Source organism: Gopherus evgoodei, chromosome 5, assembly GCF_007399415.2.
Source record: "Gopherus evgoodei ecotype Sinaloan lineage chromosome 5, rGopEvg1_v1.p, whole genome shotgun sequence".
NCBI lineage: Eukaryota > Metazoa > Chordata > Testudines > Testudinidae > Gopherus > Gopherus evgoodei.
Window position 1 is genome coordinate 139,198,734 of NC_044326.1, and position 22,408 is coordinate 139,221,141.

General features: G+C 42.8%; 1 protein-coding gene across 20 annotated transcripts in view; it reads right to left on the reverse strand.

The window, feature by feature from the left end:
• Positions 1-22,408, reverse strand: part of ADGRL3 (adhesion G protein-coupled receptor L3) — an 817,914-nt gene that overhangs the window by 34,385 nt on the left and 761,121 nt on the right. For 8 of the 20 annotated variants that reach the window (XM_030565466.1, XM_030565463.1, XM_030565473.1 and 5 more), the window contains 4 exons: positions 18,350-18,376; positions 14,768-14,936; positions 9,749-9,883; positions 4,522-4,618 (listed from right to left, as the gene is read on the reverse strand). In XM_030565466.1, the coding sequence (XP_030421326.1) occupies positions 4,522-4,618; positions 9,749-9,883; positions 14,768-14,936; positions 18,350-18,376 (428 nt within the window). The remainder of the gene's footprint in view (positions 1-4,521; positions 4,619-9,748; positions 9,884-14,767; positions 14,937-18,349; positions 18,377-22,408) is intronic. The other 12 variants (XM_030565478.1, XM_030565475.1, XM_030565477.1 and 9 more) reach the window with 3 other exon arrangements.

The following is a 22,408-nucleotide window of genomic DNA, read 5'->3' on the forward strand; positions in this document are numbered from 1 at the left end:
AAGGAAGGTTCAATTTCTCTAAGCAAGTCCCCTGTTACTCTGAACCCATTTTTCGGGATCTACTCAAAAGTTTTCTGCAGAACCATCAGACCCACAAATGAGGTCTCTGTCACGCTGGCAATTTGCAAAGTATAAATCAATAACTGCTACTTTCAAGCAATCTAACTCAAAGCTGAGATGGAGATTGGAAGGTCTTTGAGGTAGGGCCCGTTTGCACATCGGGGCGCTGAGACCTCACTGTGGCCTCTAGGTGTTACTGCAATACAAATAATAACTAATAGCAACGTGAGCTTCCCTGTTTGTGTACCATGTGACATGCTATTACAAGAGAGCAGCTCCTAAACGGTTACCCGCTTTACAAGGCCCATGCATGAGACGACCACACTGCAAAGCTCTTCCGCTTGCAATTCTTCCATATCTCCCACCTTCCAGAAGAAGAGGGGCTCCCACACGTCAGTACATCCTTCTGCATCTCATTACTGAAGTTCAGTAGCAGTTTATGAATAATACACACTTCACGTACCGCTGTGTCGGCAGGCTAAAAGGGGACACATACACAAGAGGGGGGTGACTTGGGAGACTGTTCAGTCAAAGGGATGGCTATGGGAAAGGGACACAAGCAGGTGGTTACACTTTGATTTCACAGTCTATATAAGACACCTGCCGTTGCAGTGCACGCTGTGACACTCCGTCTTGCACTTGTAGGCTCTTGGCACAGTTATCACCGAAAAAGATGCTCAACATGTTAGTCTTGTGTAACCCACACACCTCCAGAGTGTGATGTTCTGTCCCATCTAGTGGCACCAAGACCACTTAGAGAGCTATTAATGAGTCTGCCCTACAGCCTTAGCTAAGGATCATATGGCTTTTAGCTCAAGCACTAGAGGCTCATACACTAAACTCCAGAGGTCCCAGGTTTGATCCTGCTTGCCAACAACCATGCTCTGTCAGTGTTACACCTGTAAATCAAGAACTTTAGAACCTTTTGCCTCATGACCGTCATGCAAATAGAGACTCGTTCCTCAGCTCATGCTCTTACTAAGGACATTTTTTTCAGTTTGACTCTCATCGTTGTCACCTCTCAGACCTGGGACAGTGCAGCCCACTGTACGCAAAGGCATCTACACCACAATAGCACTGATTCCAAGACAGAGGAGGAGTACAACACAATACACTCACACAGCACCTTTCACACAGAATGCTCCAGGGCAGATGACAGCTGACTCCTGGCTGATAGAAGTAAAGCATTGTGTGCAAGTTACTATGTCATGCAGGAAAGATGTTACAGAGGAGGAATGCACAAGTATGAGATGACAAGACTAAAGAAGAGGCATCATTATGGAGGCTTTGAAAGGCTCCAGAACTAAGATCTGATGGTTTTACTGCAGAAAGTGTTGGAGTTACAGGGGAGACAGTTTTGAAACTGCAAAATGGAAACAGTCACATCAATAAGAGGTTTGATTGCTGGACAGAGAATCTCAGAGTGGAGAGAGAAGAATCAGGGATAAAAAGAGAAGAAGTCAGATTTGTGGCAGAAAATGGGGAGAGAAATATGTGGAGATTGAATACTAGGAAGACGCTGTCAACTTGGATCCTGAAACAAGCAGGGGGTCCACAGGGATTTCTGATTATGACAGTTATGTGCTCTTGCTTTTGGAAGTGGAGGAGAGACAACAGGTCAGATTCTCCACTCACTTCCTCCCGAGTTACAGTGGTACAATGCCACCATAACCTACACTGGAGTAAAGCAGGCATAAGTGAAAGGAGAACCAGGTTTGGTGTATTTTGGACTAATCTATAACTAAGTTGCCACCAAGAAATGATCAGGATGATTCTTAGTGACAACACTATTTTGGAGGGGAAAGTCAGCAGATTTTCAGTTAGAAAATGTGGCACACAGAGAGGCCAGAGAGGGAGTTTGGGCCAAGCCTTAACTTTTTGACAGGATAAGTAGACTAGAATAACAGGAGGTGAAGGGGTGACATTATAGTTGACAGGGCTCTTTCACCAGTGAGTGGAATATCAGTTTGGATAAACAGAGCTGGAAGAAGTAATGACAGAGCAAGTATTTCCTGGCAGAAAATGAAGACATGGTTATATCTGCAGAAGGGGACGCGTTAGTGCCGATGGGATGCCTCAGGCTGACCCCAAACCAGAGACCCACTGGAAGACAGAAGAGAGAAAAGAAGGGGACTAGTAAGACTGGCAGGTGGACAACTCAAATGATGGACCAATGTCCATTGCTAATCGCAATAAAGGAACAAGCATGGAGACAGAATTGAAATGGAGTGAGCAAGGCACCTGGTTTGAGAAGGATGTGATGCGATGATTGGCAACAGAACTGAGATTAAAGAGAGCACATGAGCTACAATTAGGCTTGGCAGAATTCAATTTGGGGGGTATGAGGAAGGACACCAATGAACAGAATGTGGTTAATTACAAATGAAATACAACTTATACAAATAGAGTTAAACAACATTGCTAAGACTTGGTTAAAAAGTGTGAGAGAGGACTTCCCTTCCAAATCCACAGGAATAAAGTTCAAGTCAATGGGTACCTTTTATAAACAGGCTGCCTAATAATGACCTTACAGACAGGCTCAAGGAGTTGTGTTAATTTCAGACATGATGTTCTTGCCTAGTGCCCTTTGTAACAAGAGGTCACGTGCTTCTTCGAAGGTGTTAACTCCCAAGGTAGTTTTGTAGTCCCCATTTCTACAGATACTTGTATCAACAGAAAAGAAAATGTGGAATATGGTATCCAACTCCACGGGTAGGTGCTAACCAAAGGCAGAACAATCAGGGCTGCACAATCAGAGCTTAATAATATTGCTGGGGTGGGAATCTCTCAACGCTGTCCTGCCAGACCTGGGAGGAAGCTGCAGAAGGTGACCACGTTGGAGCCATATCCCGATTTTCTCAGTTTAAAAAGCCATTTTCATTCTGGAACAAAACTGACTGAGCTGACTGACAGAGGTGCCCTGCCTCCCCTCATGACCCCAAGACATCCTGCTTGCAAAAGCATTGTTTGCACTCTACCTGAATGTGAGGGCAAGTTAACCTCTGCATTATCTAAAGGGATTCACAGCTGAGACTGTGTGGTGGATGGGGCAGGTTGGTTCTGGCTAAAAACTCCCTCATGCTGCAAAGCAAAACCCTCCTAATTAGCACCACAAAAGCCATACTGCTCCTCTCTCTTCTCTGTGAGGGATGGAAAGAGGTGAAAATGGCAACCTGTTTGGACCAAACAAATCTAAAGGAAGTTTCTGTGATGGGGGTGCCCTTTATAAGATTGAATCTACCCTTTGCTTCAAGGAATTAACTGCAATTAACAAGTCAAAACAATTGATGACAAGTGGGTGTAACGGGACAGCAACACGCTCATGATTACTAACCTACTCTCTCCTTCAAAAGGTTACGGGGAATGTATCTGAACTCGGTCCAACCTTCTCGATCTCCCAGAGCACTGTAGTGACTCATCACTAATTAGAGATTCAAAATCTTCATGCTCTCCCTGCCTGGTCTTACTTAGGGAAAACTCAAAGTGAAGTCAACGGGAATTTTGCATGAATAAGGATCAAATAAGAACTAATGTCCCGAGTCTCTTGTCATAGCATCTTTACATGGAAACAACTCCATGGATTTTAGTGGGATTACTTCAGACTTACATTGGTGTACATGAGAGGTGGATCATACCCTGAGGGCTGAATCTTGTCCTCTGTTTACACCAGTATTTATCTGGTGGATTTTTGTTGTAAAACAGGGAGCAGAATTTGGCAGCAAGTACAGCCCTTAGGATTCGGCCCAGAGTTAGCCATCAAAATAATTTGACTAGAGGCGAACAGGGCAGCTTGGGAGGCTTAGGAGATCCAATAATTCCATACAATCCTTTTTCCTGGAAAGAGCTCAACGGGAAACCTTTTTAAATATGCCAAGATTTCACATTGCAATAGGTGTTGTATTTTGTTTACCATTACTCCACTGCTACACATTTCCAATAATGTTTCCCTCCCAGAGCTCTGAACAGCTCACATAAGTCAGGTACATAAGTCAGCTCACATAAGTATCTTGTTACTTCCACAAATACTTTGAAATTGCTTTATACCTGGGACAATGTGGCTTAACGGATTGTACAGCCACATAACTGCCCATTTTTACTGCTAGCAATGAGGCCTGATGGCTCACCAGCTGATAGCTCTACCTGTTGACCATAGGACAAAAGGCTTTTTTAAATTTCTTAAGTTTTTCGGAAATTATATTCTTGAAAATGTATATGTTAAAACAAGGGAAAAAAACCCAACCAACCAAACAACACCTCACCCCCAACAAAAAACCCTTCTCAGTTAATGGACACTGGAATACACTGCACTCCAACTGCATTTCATTCTGTGATGTAACATTCTCATCACAGCGAATAAGGTCCGGCACAATTTGAGGTTTGGGGAGAAGGAAGGGGAATAAATTTCAGACTACTTAAAAATAATCAGAAAAGTTGTAGATAAGAAAAACAGTTTATAATTACCTCTGTTGAGTGAAGCTGAACTGTTTATATCTCCGGTAATAAAGGAAGACTCGGACTGCTTTCGAACTGTGTCATTCCACATTCTACGGATCCGGCTCTGAAGAGGGATTGAACCACACAGGTAATGAATTTTTAGCAGCTGCAGATAGATTTCTTTCTGCCTCACTAAAGATGGCTTACTGGCATGTCTAGAGACATCTTCCTATCCAGGTATATGTAAGCAGTTTCTGATTGGCTATCATCCGCCTATTGCACAACGGACACTTGCTGCCTGGCTTCAGAACATGAATTTGTATCTCCATCGCAGGATACCATATAGTTTCTAAATATTAATAAACAAGAACAACAGACCATGCACAAAATAACTTCCATGCAAGATATTGTTCCAGCCATGTAGTGTTGAATGACTGAAACTAACTCACAGAAAATAGCATGAATGCTTCTAAAATTCCCTTGTTGTATTATTGATTTGTATCTGTTTTTTTTCAAGTATACTGGAATAGTTGTTTTATGCCTAGGCATCTTTGGATGTGCTCAAGTTTTCTAGAGGTTTATTATCCACTGTGGGGAATGTGAGAAATAAATACAGCCACAAAACAAGAGACGTTATATTCCCCTAATGAAAAACAGTGAAGATTCTGACATTTATGGTATAGCATTTATTGAAGAGGTCTTGTTGTGTTATCCCAGATTTACTGATCTTCTGTTTTGTCTTTCAGAAGGGTCATGGGGCATTTACCTTTGTCACTCACACCACACCGCCTCATCCTCAAGCCTGTGCTTTGGAAAATCTACTGACACATTTCCAATTGGCTAAGCAGCTGCGAGCAGGGGCAGTTTTTCAGACCAACTCATTTCTGAGTAGCGCCTGTTGTTCTTTGAAAATCTGATCATTTCTTTTAGGTGCCTGAAGATGGAAGCTGATCCCCTTTGGAAAACCCAGTCACTTATTTAGATGCCTAAATGGGAGGCTTGGGTGCTGAGCTCTTTTGAAAATCTGGTTCCTGATTGCTGGTTGATTTTCTCCCCATTATCTGGAGGAAGGGTCCAAAGAAATATATTTCCCAGCTGCATTGCTGAATGTCAGGATGAGAGGTGGCCAATTGAACTTGCTGCAATGCTGTACAACTGGGACTGTCATGGGCCTGCACACATGATCTGCCTTTGCTGTAGGGAAATCCAGTCTGGGGTTGTGGCTTCCGTCATCCCTCCTCGTCTCCTGACGCCTGGAGAATGATTCCGGATGCACTAGCTGCAAGCTACAGTACAAAAATACTACTACAATAATAATAATAATAAGGGGCCTGAATCACCCCTGTGCAGCTTCAGCATGAGGATGGTGTTATTCCACTGATTTCAGAGGAGTTACACCAGCATCGCATTGGGGTACATGGAAGTGGAAGAATAAGGTCTGAGGTACACATGGCTTGCACTGTAGTCTCGCCATGGGCAGCCTCATCTTTCCTAGTTTGTGTGTCGAAGAGTCCGTGCTCCTCAGGGCATGGGAGCTGAGCCCTGGGAGTGTTCTCAGAGCAGTAAGCATTGTGCTTTTCCACGTAGCCGAACATGGAAGGTGTCCTCCACTTTGATGAGTTTGGACAGATCCAGCAGAGCAGGCTTAGAGAACAGCCACACACAAGGAGTTTGGGACGTGATCCCCCCCGCCCAAAGAGATGGATTAGGCAGGGAAATGTGTGCAGTGTTGGTGTGTGTGTGGCTGTGCTTCATGCCTGCAAACTGCTGTGCTGAGCTACTTTTCCCCATATGCTGGCAGCGAATGGAAAGCAGATGGTTTTATTATCAGCCTCGATCTTTAACAGAATCCTATGCAATCAAAGGTATTGCTCAGGTACAAAGTATGCAGGACAATCATTTCTTTTCCCCTACGCAGAACATTATTGGGGTTGATGGGGAGTACAGAGGGACCTAGACAAATTAGAGGATTGGGCCAAAAGAAATCTGATGAGGTTCAACAAGGACAGGTGCAGAGTCCTGCGCTTAGGACGGAAGAATCCCATGCACTGCTAAAGGCTGGGGACCAACTGGCTAAGCGGCAGTTCTGCGGAAAAGGACCTGGGGATTACAGTGGACAAGAAGCTGGATATGAGTCAACAGTGTGCCCTTGTTGCTGAGAAGGCTAACGGCATTTGGGGCTGTATAAATAGGAGCATTGCCAGCAGACAGAAGGATGTGGTCATTCCCCTCTATTCAGCATTAATGAGGCCTCATCTGGAGTACTGTGTCCAGTTTTGGCACCACACTACAAGAAGGATACGGAAAAATTGGAAAGAGTCCAGTGGAGGGCAACAAAAATGATTCGGGGGCTGGAGCACATGACTTATGAGGAGAGGCTGAGGGAACTGGGATTGTTTAGTCTGCAGAAGAGAAGAATGAGGGGGGATTTGATAGCTACTTTCAACTACCTGAAAGGGGGTTCCAAAGAGGATGGATCTAGACTGTTCTCAGTGGTAGCAGATCACAAAGCAAGGACTAATGGTCTCAAGTTGCAGTGGGGGAGGTTTTAGGTTGGATATTAGGAAAAAAAATTTCACTTGGAGGGTGGTGAAGCACTGGAATGGGTTACCTAGGGAGGTGGTGGACTCTCCTTCCTTAGAGGTTTTTAAGGCCTGGCTTGACAAAGCCCTGGCTGGGATGATTTAGTTGGGAATTGGTCCTGCTTTGAGCAGGGGGTTGGACTAGATGACCTCCTGAGGTCTCTTCTAACCCTGATATTCTATGACACTGTGAGTCAATAATTCCGTCACATGAGGGAAAACATCCACATACCTCCAAGGACTGAGAAAGCCAGGGATGAGCACAAGGGAAAGACCTGCTCAGCCCTCCCCTATGACATGGGTAAGATGGCACAAGGGAGAGGAAGCATTGTTCTGCACTGTGGAAATGTGAAGCCTGGGAGTTCTGAGGAATTTTAAAGGAGTTAGGCAGGTGTTCACCACCCTTAGGGTTCTTGAAAATCCTAGCTGAAAACTCTACAATAACCCATTTTGGTCACACTGTATATTAAGATTCCATTTACAAACGGTTTAGAAAGTGTTAATAGACGTCATAAGCAGGTTACAGACATGAGCAGTGTGTGTTATAGTTATAAATGTTTCAGCAGAAGGTGCAACAGATGGTTATGAATAGAGCTGGTTGGGAATTTTCCAATTAAACCTTTTTTCATTGGAAAATGCCAGTTTGTGGGAAAAACAGAAACTGTTCGCAAAACAGTGATGGTTTTTATGAAACACCTGAATCGAAACATTTTTATTTAATAAAGTTTTCAGATTGTTGAACAGGAACGCTTCAGTGTTTTGAATAAAACAGACTTCTTGTTTTGAAATGTTCGTACATGTATGCTAACAAAAGGTTAAAAAAAACTTGAAATGGAAACAAAACACTTTGGAATTATCAAAATGAAATTATTTGAACATAACTGATTTTTTTATTAAATTTTTATAATTTGTTTTTGATAATTTGTGAGATTTAGATCAGAAAAAAAATCAAATTCTCATGGAATGGGAAAATTGTTTCCCACTCCTATTTATGAGTCACAGTGTAAGTATCCATTTGACTCTATGACAATTGATTTACTCAGTATTAAATCATCTATTAATCACTTATTAATCCATTATAAACATTTTTATGAATGGAACTTTAATGTAAAGCGTGACCCTTTTAAATATGTAATTACTAATGGTGGAGAAGCTTGTTTAATTTCTTTGGTGTAATTGTTTGTGATTATTAATTAGGATGTTTTGGAGTATCTTTACAGGGAAAAATATTTTATGTGATTTATCTTCCCCTGCAGCTTGTATTTTGCTATGAAATAATCATAGAATATTAGGGTTGGAAGGGAACACAGGAGATCATCTAGTCTAACCCCCCTGCTCAAAGCAGGACAAATCCCCAAATGGCCCCCTCAAGGATTGAACTCACACTGCTGGGTTTAGCAGGCTAATGCTCAAACCCTTGAACTATCCCTCCCCTGAATGCTTAAGAGAATGCTTCCAAGCAAACCCATGCCATTTCTCTGTAAAACACTCCGAGACAATGCACACAAATGTTAAATAAATGGCATTAGATACTCTCTATAACCCAGTAGGAGCACCATCCATTTTCTGCTGTAATTTTATTTGTGTGTTGTAATGCTTGTGAGAAGCGCAGGATGGCCAGCCACAGAGACACTTTTGACCAAGAAGTGAAAGGCTCCATGATCCATTACTATATGTGTTGAGTGTGTGCAGTCCCTAGCAGATGTCAGAATACAACTCTTGAATGAAACCTTGGAAAACTTAAAACAAATAACAATTTACTTCCAAGACAACATAAATCACAAATTATGTTTTCCTGACAGGTTATAAAGTGTTATTCACTGCATGTTTCTTTCATAATTTAATAGGTGAATTGGCAAATATAATTAGATGCTTTAGTAATGCAGAATAAGCGTGTGTTTGGTTTCTCTTGATTAAGGAGTCAGCTACTTCGTTTTATATGAACTGCTTTTCATAAATCAGCATCCTTACACAAGTTAGGGAGTAAAATGCCAAACTCCCAAACAAAATAAAAATGGAATTTTTGGGTGACCAGAGCATAATAAAGTTTAGAAAATAAATAATATTATTTGAATCTCAGTTGATTCTTTGCAGAGATCCATAAACTATGGAAACTGAGTAAACCAACAAACAGATTAAAACAACTACTGCCAGAAAATGATAGGCCTCGGCACCCTGCTTATACAAGATTTTTAGCTGCTGTTGTTTATCAGCATAAATATTTTGTCAGGATAGCACAGTAACCTTGTCATATAAAACACTCATTCCTTAGCCTTGGGGAAAAACACCTTTGTTTTCACCTCAACTCATTTAAGGACTGCTTAAGGGATGCTAATGGTAATTACAACCTAAGGTCACCAAATTATGCTACAGATTACACCCCTATAACAAAGAGCAGAGTGTGACCCATGATGTTCAGAAGTGAAAGAATGATATCAAATAGGAAGTCTTTGAGCTGCCCATTTATCCAATCAGTTTTATAATCAACAATTCCCTCATTAGTTTTACAAGCAAATGAAGCCTCCTTGACTGATGGATTGTTACTGCACAAAGTGATGTCCTGTCCAAGGGGATGTCTCATTTCCAGAAATGAATCCTTTGCCTACAGATCACCCGATGCAAAGAACTATATTAGCAGGGAGGTAAGAAGCATTCCATGCCGGTGAACATACATGGTTTACCTGTGAGCCTGTGGAATATCGTCCAGGAGTCCGTGACCCAGATGTTTTTCCTGAGCCAATGGAGCTCTCTGTACTTTTCCCACTACAGCAATGTGTGCGCAGGCATTTTCCATATTCTTTACGTACCTAGCCAATTAAACAGTAATTTTCATTAGTGGGCAACTCCCCCTCCAGCCTGAGACTTAAGATTTTCACAGTTTTTTTCCTCCTCTGTGATTCATTAAAATTATAGCTGTTTCTGTGCATTTAGAAGAATTCCATTACACCTTTCAACAGTGTTCTCCTAACACATTAGCTCTACATTTATGATGTCATAAGGGACTGCTTTTATGTAGGAAAGCAGTTCACTGATATCAGTAGAATTTAGCTACCTCTGAGGCACATCAAAGCAGCACGAGAGAAACTAGAGACATTCTATTTATGCCCCAAAATTAATATCTTCATAGATTTGGTATGAACTGCCATATCGGCTCATCGTGGTGCTACAAGTTATTGCTTCTGGCAGAGGACTAGGAAGAAAATTACAAAAAAAGAAACATATAAGAGGAATTGATTTCATATATATATTCAAACTCCAGAAACCTGTGAAACTGACAGTCTTTGAAATGAAGTCTTGTGTGTGTAGAACTGGTGGGAACGGTGCAAACACCCCCATAAAGCCCTCTATATGGCAGACAAGACTGAGGAGTTAATGGGCTAATTTCTCTAGCACACAAAGTGAGCCAGATCCTCAGCTGGCAGAAATTGATGTCATTCCCCTGACTTCAATGGAACTACACGGACACCCCCCCAAACTGAGGCTCTAGGCACTGCAAAAGTTTGGAGTGTGTGTATAATTTAGACTGCACATGCATGGAGACCAGGGAGAGGCCAGAGTGAAAATGGGTCATCTGCTGAGCTAGGTGATCTCAGGCTGTGCCACGAATGTGAAAAAAGGCCACTTTACTTCTCCACGTGAAATGTAAATGCAGTAGGAGACCAGCAGAGGTTAGTCTGTGAGCACACTGTGCTCACTGCTCTCTGATTAAATCTCTCTCCACTCTTCCTGTGGGCATTTCAGAAACCTATCTGTGAAATGATTATTTAAATAGCAGATTACAGAGGTTTTTTATTAGGCCTTTCCATAAAAGCTTGAGACAAACACAATACCATGAGCGCCCAATGTGCTCTTGAGTGCCTAATCAGTCCTTTGCTGAAAGAAAATAATTCAATTCCTTTAATTAGCCACCGACTGCTTCCCACCGCAGCTATGTGCTGATTTTCCGGTCCGTGAGAGACAGAAAATGTTCCTCCCCCAAATAATACCTCTCCCAACCCCTTGGTTCAGGGAAAGAGATTCCCAAAATCCAGGGACTGGACTGGATTCTCCTCTCCCCTACCTTGGCGTAAATCAGCAGTATCCCACTGAAATCAATGCCAGAACACTGTCATAAAATTGGCACAAGAGAGGAGAGATTCTGGCCAAAGACTGTAAAATAGGCATCCGGAGCTGGAATGGCCAGAATGCTATAATGCCATTAAGCGGTGCTGTGCTAGAAAACAAACATTTGCAAGAGGGCTGAGAGTTAGAGCAACAGGGTGTACAGGAAACACAGACTTGAAAGAAATCCAACTTCTTCATAAAAGGAAACATTGTACGTCTGACTAGAATCATTAAGGAGTCAGAGAGCAGAGCAAACCCAAACCACTGACAGCTGAAACAGGTTTAATGGTGAAATGAAGCCCCCATCTCCCCAGAAATATACAAACACCAGAAGAGCACAACCCACGCCTCAGCGGCAGCTGCTGAAATTAGCACTTAATGGACCAGAGACTGACATGGGCCTTCTGCTGAATATGCAACAGGCAGATCCACTGAAGTCAAAGGCACTAGGCATGGAATAAGTGCTATTGGACTGGGGTAAGGGCGTCAGAATCTCCAGAATAAGCATTGGGGCCTAGGCTCACAAAAGAATCCCTATTTAGGATTGCATGTAAAGCTGTCAATGGGTATGTCTACACTGCACATCAAGGTTGGGGTATGACTCACGTTTGCGGGGTGGATCCGAGCCCACGTCCTGCTGAGACTCAGGTTGAAGCCCTGTCGTTCTGCAGTGTGGACGCAGCTCAAGCTGCAGAAGGTCTGTGCACTGCAGTATGGCTGCGTTAGCACTGCTCTGAGACCTGGGCAGGGGTGCTGGGACAATTTTTACAGCGACGACGCCATGTATTTGGTATTTGTTATTACTGCTTCAAGCCGGGGGTGTGGCAGAACCTGCAGCACCCCTAATTCCAGCACCACTAAACCTGGGTCCAGCAACTGTAACTCAGATTTATAATGCATGTGGATACCGAGGTGTTAGCCTGGAAATGCTGAGTCCACTAACCCAGGTCCCACAGATCTGGATTTACAAGGCAGTGTAGACACACCCAATAGGACCCGAGCATGTGTTTAAGTGCCTTCCCTCTTTCCCAATCTGTGGTATATATAGACTAGTAAAGGCTCAGACAATTGTTAGAAATACAGAGCAGCAGTAATACACAACAAGACTTGCACATCTATCAGATGCCCTCTCAGAGTCAGTGCTGCAAAGGCAAGCAGGCCTTTGACTCAGGAGGCACTGGAGGTTTATAGGTACTTGGGGTATAACTGCCTTCTCTTGTCATCGTTCAACACCTTAGAGGATACTGCACTTAACACTCAAAGCGGTGCACAGATCCAATGCAAATGCTTTTCGAACAGCGTATTCAGCAGAGAATTGTTTCAAGGGCATGCTCGTGCCACCCGTTTGCTCTTTTTGACTGAGATTAGCAGGATTCCTTTCTATTTTATATATCATGTATATAGATGGTAGAATTTATACAGCCTAATATGGGACAGACGAATTCCCCTTACTCACGCTGAGTGGTGCCTGATGCCCCACGACAATGCGACTGCCTGCAGAGTAAGATGCTACTCAACATGAATAAGGGAATCACAATCTAGCCCTTAATGATTCATTTATTAAAAGATCAAATTAACATTTCCACATACATACTGTAATAAAGAAGAACTGGTTCTCCTGAAGGCTCAGAAGCTCTACAATTTTCTCCACATTTAAGTGAAAATGTCATCGGTTCATTTACAAGCAGAGTTTTCTTTTCTCCTCTAAACCCCAGTGGATTTGGTGGAGAATTCTGGTGTTTTCTTTTTTCTTTTTTTTCTTTTTTTTTAAACTTAGGTTGTAGCAATATGGCTGCTTAAAAGTGACTTAAGTAACTACATTGCTCTTACTGAGTATATGCCAGCAAAGCATTTAGGCATGCACTCAACTTTAAGCATATAAGTATTCCTCATGATTTCCATGGAGCTACTCAGGTACTTAAAATAAGGTTTGTGCTGACATGTTTTGCTGAATTGGGTGATTATCATTAAAACAGTAAGAACATAGCATGCGCCTGATGCCAATACATCAGTAAATGCTTGGCGTATGAATATAGATACATATATAGGACTGCTTAGTCTCTTACCTTCAAGAAATGCTTGAAACCCATCTATACAGTGCAGTCAATGATGCTGCATTGCGCAACTTGAGACACTAAATAGCAGCTCTAAACTTTTAGGTCAAGATTTTCATAAACAGTAGCCTAAAGTAAGGTGGCAATCCCCAGAACATTTATGGCTTCTTAGACAACTGCAGATACTGTAGGCGCTTAAAGATGTTTCTGACAGTATTTGCTCTGTTCACCTGACTTGTCTCCTTAAGGTAGTCAGCATCTCCCTACGTTTTTATTATTATGCATGGAAGTTAAAAAGTTTTAGAATCGTTATCACAAATTTGGATTTTAACTAAAGCATTCAAGTCTCTTACGATGATCGCTCTTGAGATGAAATGACATGGAACAAAAATCTGACTCTAAGTTTCTTTCTCCAGTTTTAAAGCATGACAATTTAGCAAGCTGATTCTCAGACTACTTCCAAACAACTTGCTGGCCAAGGCTTTACTTGTCAACCTACCAGTTGCAATGCAGTACACTGAGGCTCATCAACGGCTTGTTCCTGCTCCCATTCAAGTCAATGGGAGGATACCCATTCACCCGAATGGTGCAAGGTCAAGCACCTACATCTTGGTGCACTAGTCAATGGGAGTCTTTCCAGTGACTTCAATGGGCTTTGGATGTGGCCCGTAGGTGGAGAACAGGATCAAATTTCAGCAAGACCCCAATCCTACACTGTTATTCTCCAGCCACACAGGTCACAAGGCAGGATCCGAGCCTGCATTTACAAGTGCTTACATTCTTTTCTATTGTAAGCTGAAAAGAGAAATTGGCCTTATTATTCCAGAAGTACATTTAACATCGGTAGAAAAAATTAATTTTTTTAAAGAGCTTTTATACTCCTGAATTTCCATGCTGTACAAAATGGATCTTAAAAACCTCTCCATGACTTTTTGGAACAGTTATTATATATAGCTTGCAGTGCACCTCAAAATATTTGAAAATCTTCCCCTTAAAAAAAAATAAATGAAGCAGTTCCTATTAACACCTAATATGTACATCGATATAGACAGGCAATTCCCAAGTGCCTTCAGGCATTAAATTAAGCCAAGATACACAACTCCATTCTTCTCTCATTTATACTCATGCAAATCCGAAGGAAATTCATTGATGTTACTGATGTCTCCATTGATGCCAATGAAGTTATCTCAGTGTAACACTGGAGTAAGTGAATGGAGAATCAGGCCTCTAAAATGCAAATAGCTTTCACAGGTATTACATCCTCCCTCAAAACTACATGCTACCATTTAGTATTGCATTTGATAATGTGATCTTCAACATCCTGATTGTTGCTATGCCACAGCCATGCATCTCATTCAGTATCTCATTCTCATGCATCTCTCCAATTTCCAGTCTAAATACAACCCTTATTATGTAAACAGAAACAAGTCTGTTCAATAAAAATGCAAGGCACATTGGTAACATTATAGCGTCGTTGTTAGGCAACGAAATACCCTGTATCACTACTATGAAGCACGGAATATTCTGTCTTACCTTTTTCTGGAGGACACAATGGAAAATGAATATAAACATTCCCTGCAGAGAATTGAAAATGGTGAAGAGATATGCCATGATGACTGTGCTTTCATTAATATACATAAGTCCAAAGGCCCAGGTCAGTCCTAAGAGGCAGAGTAGGGCTATTGCACCTATAACCCATGACCTGTGGAGAGAAAGAAAACAAATGCAGAAAGGAATTGGTCTTTGATCCATAGAGGAATTAGCACATCTACTAGCAGTGACTATATTCCACTATCATTTTAGCAGAAGAAAAAGTAATCAGATAGATTTACAGGGATGTGCTGTTTTGTTTTTTTTTGACACAATCGCTTATCATATTCCATGCACTTTACTAATCTTTGAGCTTGAGGAGAGATACAAAAATGAAAATGTTATGAGGACAGAAATTTATCTTAACCAAAGCAGATTTGTACCATAAACATTTTTAATGCAGTAGCAGTGAATATGTAAATGATATGTAGATGCTGTTTCTGCAAATGGCTGAGAAAAAACAAAACAAAAAAAAACCCAAACCCTTTTAAGGAGTTCTTTTGTTAGCCCCCATGGGTTTCACTGGTGAAGTTGGATTAGCTTCTTTAAATGCTCCCTATTTAACAGTCACTAAGGCACCTTTATTCCTGTTTTTTCCCCTAGTTTCTGATTTGTTGGTAAACTTTACCATTGCCAGTTAAAACAAGGTAAAACTACTACACATGGCTGGTCAGGCTCTGGGACTCGGTTTGCCTGCTGTCAGTTGGGGGGGAAGCTCTCTGTGCTTCTACTTCAGAGTTTTGTTCTGAAGTTTAATGGTGTAGGGAGGAATATTCTCAATGTGTGGCTGCTTCCCCTCAAGAATGCATTTCACTTGGGTTGCTAGGATGGGCTGCAGGGGCAAGAAATGACTCCAGACATTGGTTCACAGTCTTTTCCTTTTTGAAAAACCAAGATTACTTAGGTAAGCACTCTGAGCTTTGGACAAACAGGTCAGCTGGTGTGTTTTACTTCTGTTAGCTCAGTGTAAAGGGAGCCCAAACCCTCATCCAGGAAAGGGCAAAGCTAACTCAAGCGACTCTGAAACTTTAAACGTTTAGTCACATGGAGGGGTGGATACCCTACTCCATAGGGGTACCCAAAAGCCAAAGCGTGAAGAGCAGGGCAAGGAGCAGAAGGGAACCCAGTCCTGCCTTAGGCTCTGCTTCAGCGCCCACTGCAATGAATAGGAGTCATCACATAGACTTCAGTGAACGCTGGATCGGACCTTAATGAGAGTGCTACTCTGCAGGCACCATGTGAACTTCCACCGAGTGGCCAAAGTGGGGAATACAGGGCAAGCAGCCTCATTTGAGGACCACTCTTAAGCCAAAGGGCCAGGTTTCCCTCTAGTTTACGCTGGTGTAAATCAGGAGTAACTCTACCAAAGTGAATGGAATTATAGCATTTAAACCTGGTTTAGGTATGAAGGGACTCAGGCCTGAAAGCCTGCCCAGACATGCTCATTCTCCACTCGCACCTCTCCTCTTTCTAACTCTTCTTTGAGAGAGGCTTTGGATTGACATCCTCTGAGCGAGGAGGCCTGCACCATAACGCTTCACCTCGTCTGTGCCCTCTGTTTACATCAGTCCTGGAGTGCAACAGCTTTGAGCTATCGGCTGGGAACAGCAGAAGGACTTGAAGGATCAAGGTCCTGATAGGGAGGAGTGAGCTCAAATTCTGCCTAATTTTCAACCTCCTCAGACATTGCAGGCTTGAAAAAAAAACTTGGCTTGAGATAGAATGGAGTTGGGTTTGCATTCTGCTAAGGGAGGGGGAGAGAGCGAGAGAGAGTGTGTGTGTGTGAGAGAAAGAGAGAGAGTGAAAAATCCTGTGAGAAAGCCAAGCTATTTGCAGCTGGGGATGCCAATCTTGTAGTCATGCCACTAGGGCAACATATCAGCCTTCACTTTGAATTCCTGTGCTTTTATAAGGGTTTGTCCTAAACAGAAACACACTCTTGTTCGGTCAATGTTTCTCACTGTTCTTCTTTAAATATTAGAAAGAAAATACAGTATTATATCTTCCATTGAAGTTCATAAAACATGTATTTATCCATGTGACCAGAAGAGCTCCACTAAGGTAACTTCTTATTTAGACAGTTTTTTTTTAAAAATCCCTATTATATATCTAGCAAACCAGAACCAGCTCCTTTGAAGCATTTCCAGTCAATTCTGTAAATAAATATTTAGTACTATGCAAATTAAAAATGCAGTCTCAAAAATACTTCTGAAAGGCAGTCACTTGATAAAGTTTAATAGCTTGGCTGTTTTAAATATTTTTCCTGCCAAGATTCCAGCAGCAAGGAGACCACATTATGATCTTAATTGCAAAATCAAGTCATTTATATATAAAAAAAAAGTAATGCAGAAATAGAGATTTTTCTCTTGTGTCCTTGTGTATTTTGGTTGTTTAAAAATGACTGAAATGGTAATTGAAAATTACCCTATCTCCAGTTTCAGCCAGTTCTTGAGTCTAAGGAGAGCACTTCAGACTACAGAGATGCACAGGAGAGAGTGAACCATTTATATGGTAGTAACAGAAATATGCTACCTTAGCAGCTGAAAGGAATCTTTGGGTTAGAGGAGCCACGCAGCACAAGCTGTGCAGTATACAAAGTTCTGATGTAGAAAACAGACCTGGAGGTAAAGAGGGGGTGGAAACTGCATAAAATTGCTCCATCCCCTACACTTGAAAAGAGAACTGAAAAATGAAAGAGAATATGACAATGGTACTGAAAAAAATGAACACAAAGGACTCTTCACCAGAAGAACAAACTGAAAGTCTATTGCAAAGTTGTTATGCTTCCATTATACTACTTTTTCTCTTTTTTTTTTGGTTGCAGGACAAGGAATGTTGATACAAAGTGCATAATTTGTAAGTTTCTTGCTTCCTTTTGTTTTTAGCTCTTTGTACAGACTTGTGTTTCTGTTACAAGTTTTTCATAGTCTTTTTTTTTATAATTCAATTCTAAAGAAATGGAAAAACAAAACATCAAATGTTGGCACGATTGAAAGCCTGAAATTGATAATTTGTGACAACTGTGCATTCTCATCTTTAAGGAGACATTTTTTCCAAGCCTTGCACAGAGATTTAGCCCCCATTAGCTTCGGAGTTATATGGATTAATATCCATGCATCACTGCGAAAATTTACCCCTAAATTGCATTAAGAATTCCAAGCCAAAGCCCTCCTTACCAACACAACACAGTTGATGCACAGAGCGACAGAGCGTAATGAAACAAGAAAGCTGCTGTTGGTATAATAAGTCTGTACTACACAAGATTGCTTTAACATTTGCAGTGAATTCGGGTGACGTCCAATCAGGAATTGTGAAGCAGATAAAGTGACAATTGTTTGGCAATACACATGCAGCATGTTTACTCTGCATAGAAGCTGTATGCCTGGCCATTTTCCTGCACAGTTTGCTCTTCTGCCTCAAACGTGAATGACAGAAGCTTTAATGATTTTTCAATATTGATCTGCCAGCTGGTTCATGAGACCACACTGATAAATGGGATTTATCAGCCATTCAGGTCATTCTTACTTGATGAAGGGTCTGTTATCCTCATAGCTAAAGAATGCATAGACAAAGACAAGAACACCAACATTAGAATATAATGCCAGAAAGAATATTTTGTAAGAAATAACCAAAGCTTATTCCCAGCCTACCAAAAACAATGGCACAGCCTCCTCCTCAGGTGTGTCCCCCAGACACTGACCAGACTGGTTTACTTATCAGAGGATCTAAATAACGGCAGCATCCTGGCATCACTTATGAAAGCATCCATCATTCCCTGAGTTCTGCAGCTCCCCAGCTGCAGTCTTCTTCTGTTGCTTATAAAATTTCAGTTGACTTAGAAATCTATTTTTAAAAAAATCATTGCTGTCTATGGGGAACATTAATAGAGGAAATCTAATGTAGTCAACCTGGAACGCTTTGATATGTTCAGATGGCAAGCTTCACTGTACCTCAGGCATTCTTTGTCCAATATATTAGGATGTCCTATAGAAGCCTTGTCTTTTTATTATTAGTTTTTTTCATAATTGTAACTCCCAGGTTGCCTATTCATGAGTCAGATGGCGACATTACCCTCTTTTAAAGATAATGGCATTAGAATCGTTTAAAACCCTCCCCGCTGATTGCAAGGAGACAGGAAAGTGCTGACCTATTTACTTCCATTTTATGAGGGGTGGGGGAACGATGTTGTCCACCAAAAAGATGAAAAGTCACTGGAGTTACCTGGGTGTGAGATCAGGACTGGGCCCTGAGTGAAGTGGGAAAGCTACCCCCAGTCACGGTCCAGCAACCCTGCCCAACCCACTAGCCAGGCTACCTGTGCACTCACTCACACCTCCGCTAACTCCACCGCACAACACCCCATGCCAGAGTCGACTCCCGCCTCCGCACCATTACCAACACCATTGGGCTGGCAGACCCGCTCCTCCTCCAGCTTGAACTACCACCAGCCTAGTGGTGTTGGTGCTTTGTCATCTCCCCATCACTCTTCTCCAGCATCCGACCGCCACCTCCCATCTCGCGCACCCTGGGCTGGCCTCCCTCTACTACAGCCACGCTCTCACTTACAAGAGGATGGCCAGTTTCCCTACAGGTGGCCTCTGCTGCTTGGCAGCATGCAGGCCCAGGCTGGAAGAAGCCATTGTCATGGTTACATGCAGATCTCTGCTGTGTTTGGATGCTTGGGGTAGCTTTCCATCCAGGGGCAAAGCCGATCTAATGGCTTCCCAGGGGGATGACACCTGACTTCATAATATGGATTTTTTTCTAGCAGGGAAGCCGTGGGGGCTGGGGAGGGAGGCTCGGGGTAGAGGATGAGGAAGGTTTCTGACTGCTGGGAGCTGGGACTCCTGGCTGGAGCAAATTCCACCCTGAACCATCCTCCCTGGCCAGCAAACACCTGTGTCACTTCCCAGCCTGTGCTCTTGGTGTGGCTCCTCTCCTCGCTGCTGGGGGAAACAGGTCATGTCAGGAGCGAAAGCAAAGGGTGCAGAAGGGTAGTAGTGAGTACCAGTGTGAGGCTCTCAGCACCGAGGTGGGGTGGTGGTGGGGAACAGGCCAGAGAGGAGGAATCAGCCTGAGGGTCATTGGGTTGGGGCCCATGAGGGAGGCTATCAGAAGAGTGTGGGTTGTTTCACTGGGGAAAGGAGTGGGAGTTGGGAATGGGGTAGGATTCCCATTTGGAGGGCAGAGTAAAGGGAGCTTACTATTGGTACCAAGAGTCTACGGAGCGAGCCCTTGGTCTGAGGGCCTGTTGGTTTCTCTTTCTCTCCATGAGCAGGGGCTCTGACTGTGACTTAGGGGAGAGGCTGAACTGGGGTTCCATGCACTGCACCATCTCTGCCTCCAAGGGGCTGCGAGAGCATCAGGGCAACCAGCCCTCTCACAGACCCCTCCTATGGCCTGTTGATGCTACAGCTGGGAACCTTGGTACCCAGGCAGAGGACAGGCACCCTCCGACCACTGCCCAGCTGATAGCAATCCCTTGTGCAAACCACAGTGTCTCCTAGCAGAGGGCAGGGGGAGGGGAAAGCAGCAGGCAGCACACTTCAGCCAGCTACCCAGGAAAAAGAGCCACAAAAAGTATCTCTGCAGCGGCAATCAAGGCAAGGGCAAAAGGGACAGGACAAGTCCTTCTGTGTGGTCTTCTTCAGCAGCTCAGCTGGTCAGTTTGCGGCTGGGGAAAGGAGCATGTCACTCAATGCAGCTTTTCCTGGCTGCTCCCCTGTCCCAATGGCCTCACCGATAGGGGCCATGCAGATACTTTGCAGAAGGTAGAGCAGTGACTAGGTAGAGCAAGAAGCAGCCAGGGCAGCTACCTTTTCCCTCCACATGTCCCCAGCATGGCTTTGTCCAAAGGTCTGCTCCCCTCCTCAACAAGCCATGGGAAGTGAAGGGGAAGAGCGTGCAGTCTTTGGCCTCATAACCAGTTTTCTGAATTTTGTAAGTCATTGTGAAGCTGGGCGTTTCCCCGCGGCCTCCCCCTACCAGAGCCTTTTCTCTCAACAGTGAAAGGCTCCAGCATGGGGAGCTGTGTCTCCTCCCTGCCAGAGCCTTTCACTGACGTGTAGCTACACATCACAGTTTGGATGCAACAGGCTTTTCATTGCGGCATGTAGCTATACATGCCCTACCTGCTGCTGCCAGACATAGCCTTAGTGTCTTAGCTTCAGCTGTCACAGCCTTTTCAAAGTTTTTGACTGAGCAGCAATGTCCTTTCTCCAAGCTATCTGGAGGGGCTGTTTTATTTTTGTGATAGCAAAATGTGAAATCATTGGATCTGCCCTGTAGCTTAAAGTTTTCAAAAGTGCCTAAGGGTAAAATGTTCAAAACATTTAAGTGACTTACAAGCCTAAGACACATTTTCCAAAGGGACTGCGACACTTAGGAGCCTAAGTCCCATGGACCAGATATTCAAAGTTATTTAGGTGCCTAAAGATGCAGCTAGGCCCTTAGTGAATTTTCAGAAGCACCTGAGAAGCTTAAGTGCCTAACTCCCATGGGTTTCAGACTTCTGGCTCATGGGACGTAGGCTCCTAAGTCATGTACAACATTTTTATTTTTTGTTTTGATTTAAAAACTAAAGTAGTTTTACAAAGATTAGCTCACATGTAAATATTTGTTCCCATAAACTGACCAGAGCAGAACCTGTTTCCTGGTAACGTTCAGGGGTGCTGTATGTTGTTATGATTGCTAGTGTAGAGTTACTGCCTGCAATGCACACAATAAATTACAGAAAAGGGACTACAGCCTTGGAATTATATATATTACCAGCCCCTGACTGAGGGAAAATGTAGCTGATAGATATAAAGCTTTGGCATGATACTTAGATACGATACAAGCAAGTAAAAATCAACCCCAAGTCTTGATGAAATGAACATACATTATCCCCAAAAATGTAACACACATATAAAGAATCTGTAGAGGGTCCATATTTAAAATACTGTGTACCCCCATCTAATTCCATATGTTTCTTCCTAACTCATGGCAACTAGGGATTAGCTTATGCCCTGAGACATGAGGATCCAAATCCCCACATTTCTTTTCATCTATCTGACAGAATGGTGGATGGCCTTATTACCATATAAATGTCCAGTCCATTTTTGAATCCAAGAAAAACCACAACTGTAGCTTGGGGCAACGAATTCTATAGATGTGTTGTGTAAATCTTTTAAAATCAGATTTAAGTTACATGTCTTTCAATTTCATTGAGTCCCCTCGTTCTTACATTGTGAGAAAGAAGTGTCCACGTTACCTCCTGTATTCCCTACAATGTTTGCAGGACTAAATGGTGTCTAAAGTTAGGCTCCTACATTCCCATTTAGGCAGCTAATTAAATGGCCTGGTTTTCAAAGCAGAGAGCATCCTGCAGCTCTCCAGATACAGAAGGGATGGCAAGGGATAAAATATGCATCTGATTTTTAAAATCTTGGCCTATGCTTCTGTGACCCTAATCCCTCAATGCCAACTGGCAAGGGGGTTACAAGAATATCCTGATTCCGGTCTGTACATTCTGGTTTACCAGAGAATGTCATGTGTGAGGTCTTAAATGAAAGCCAGGATCACATTCATCATTAACACCACTGT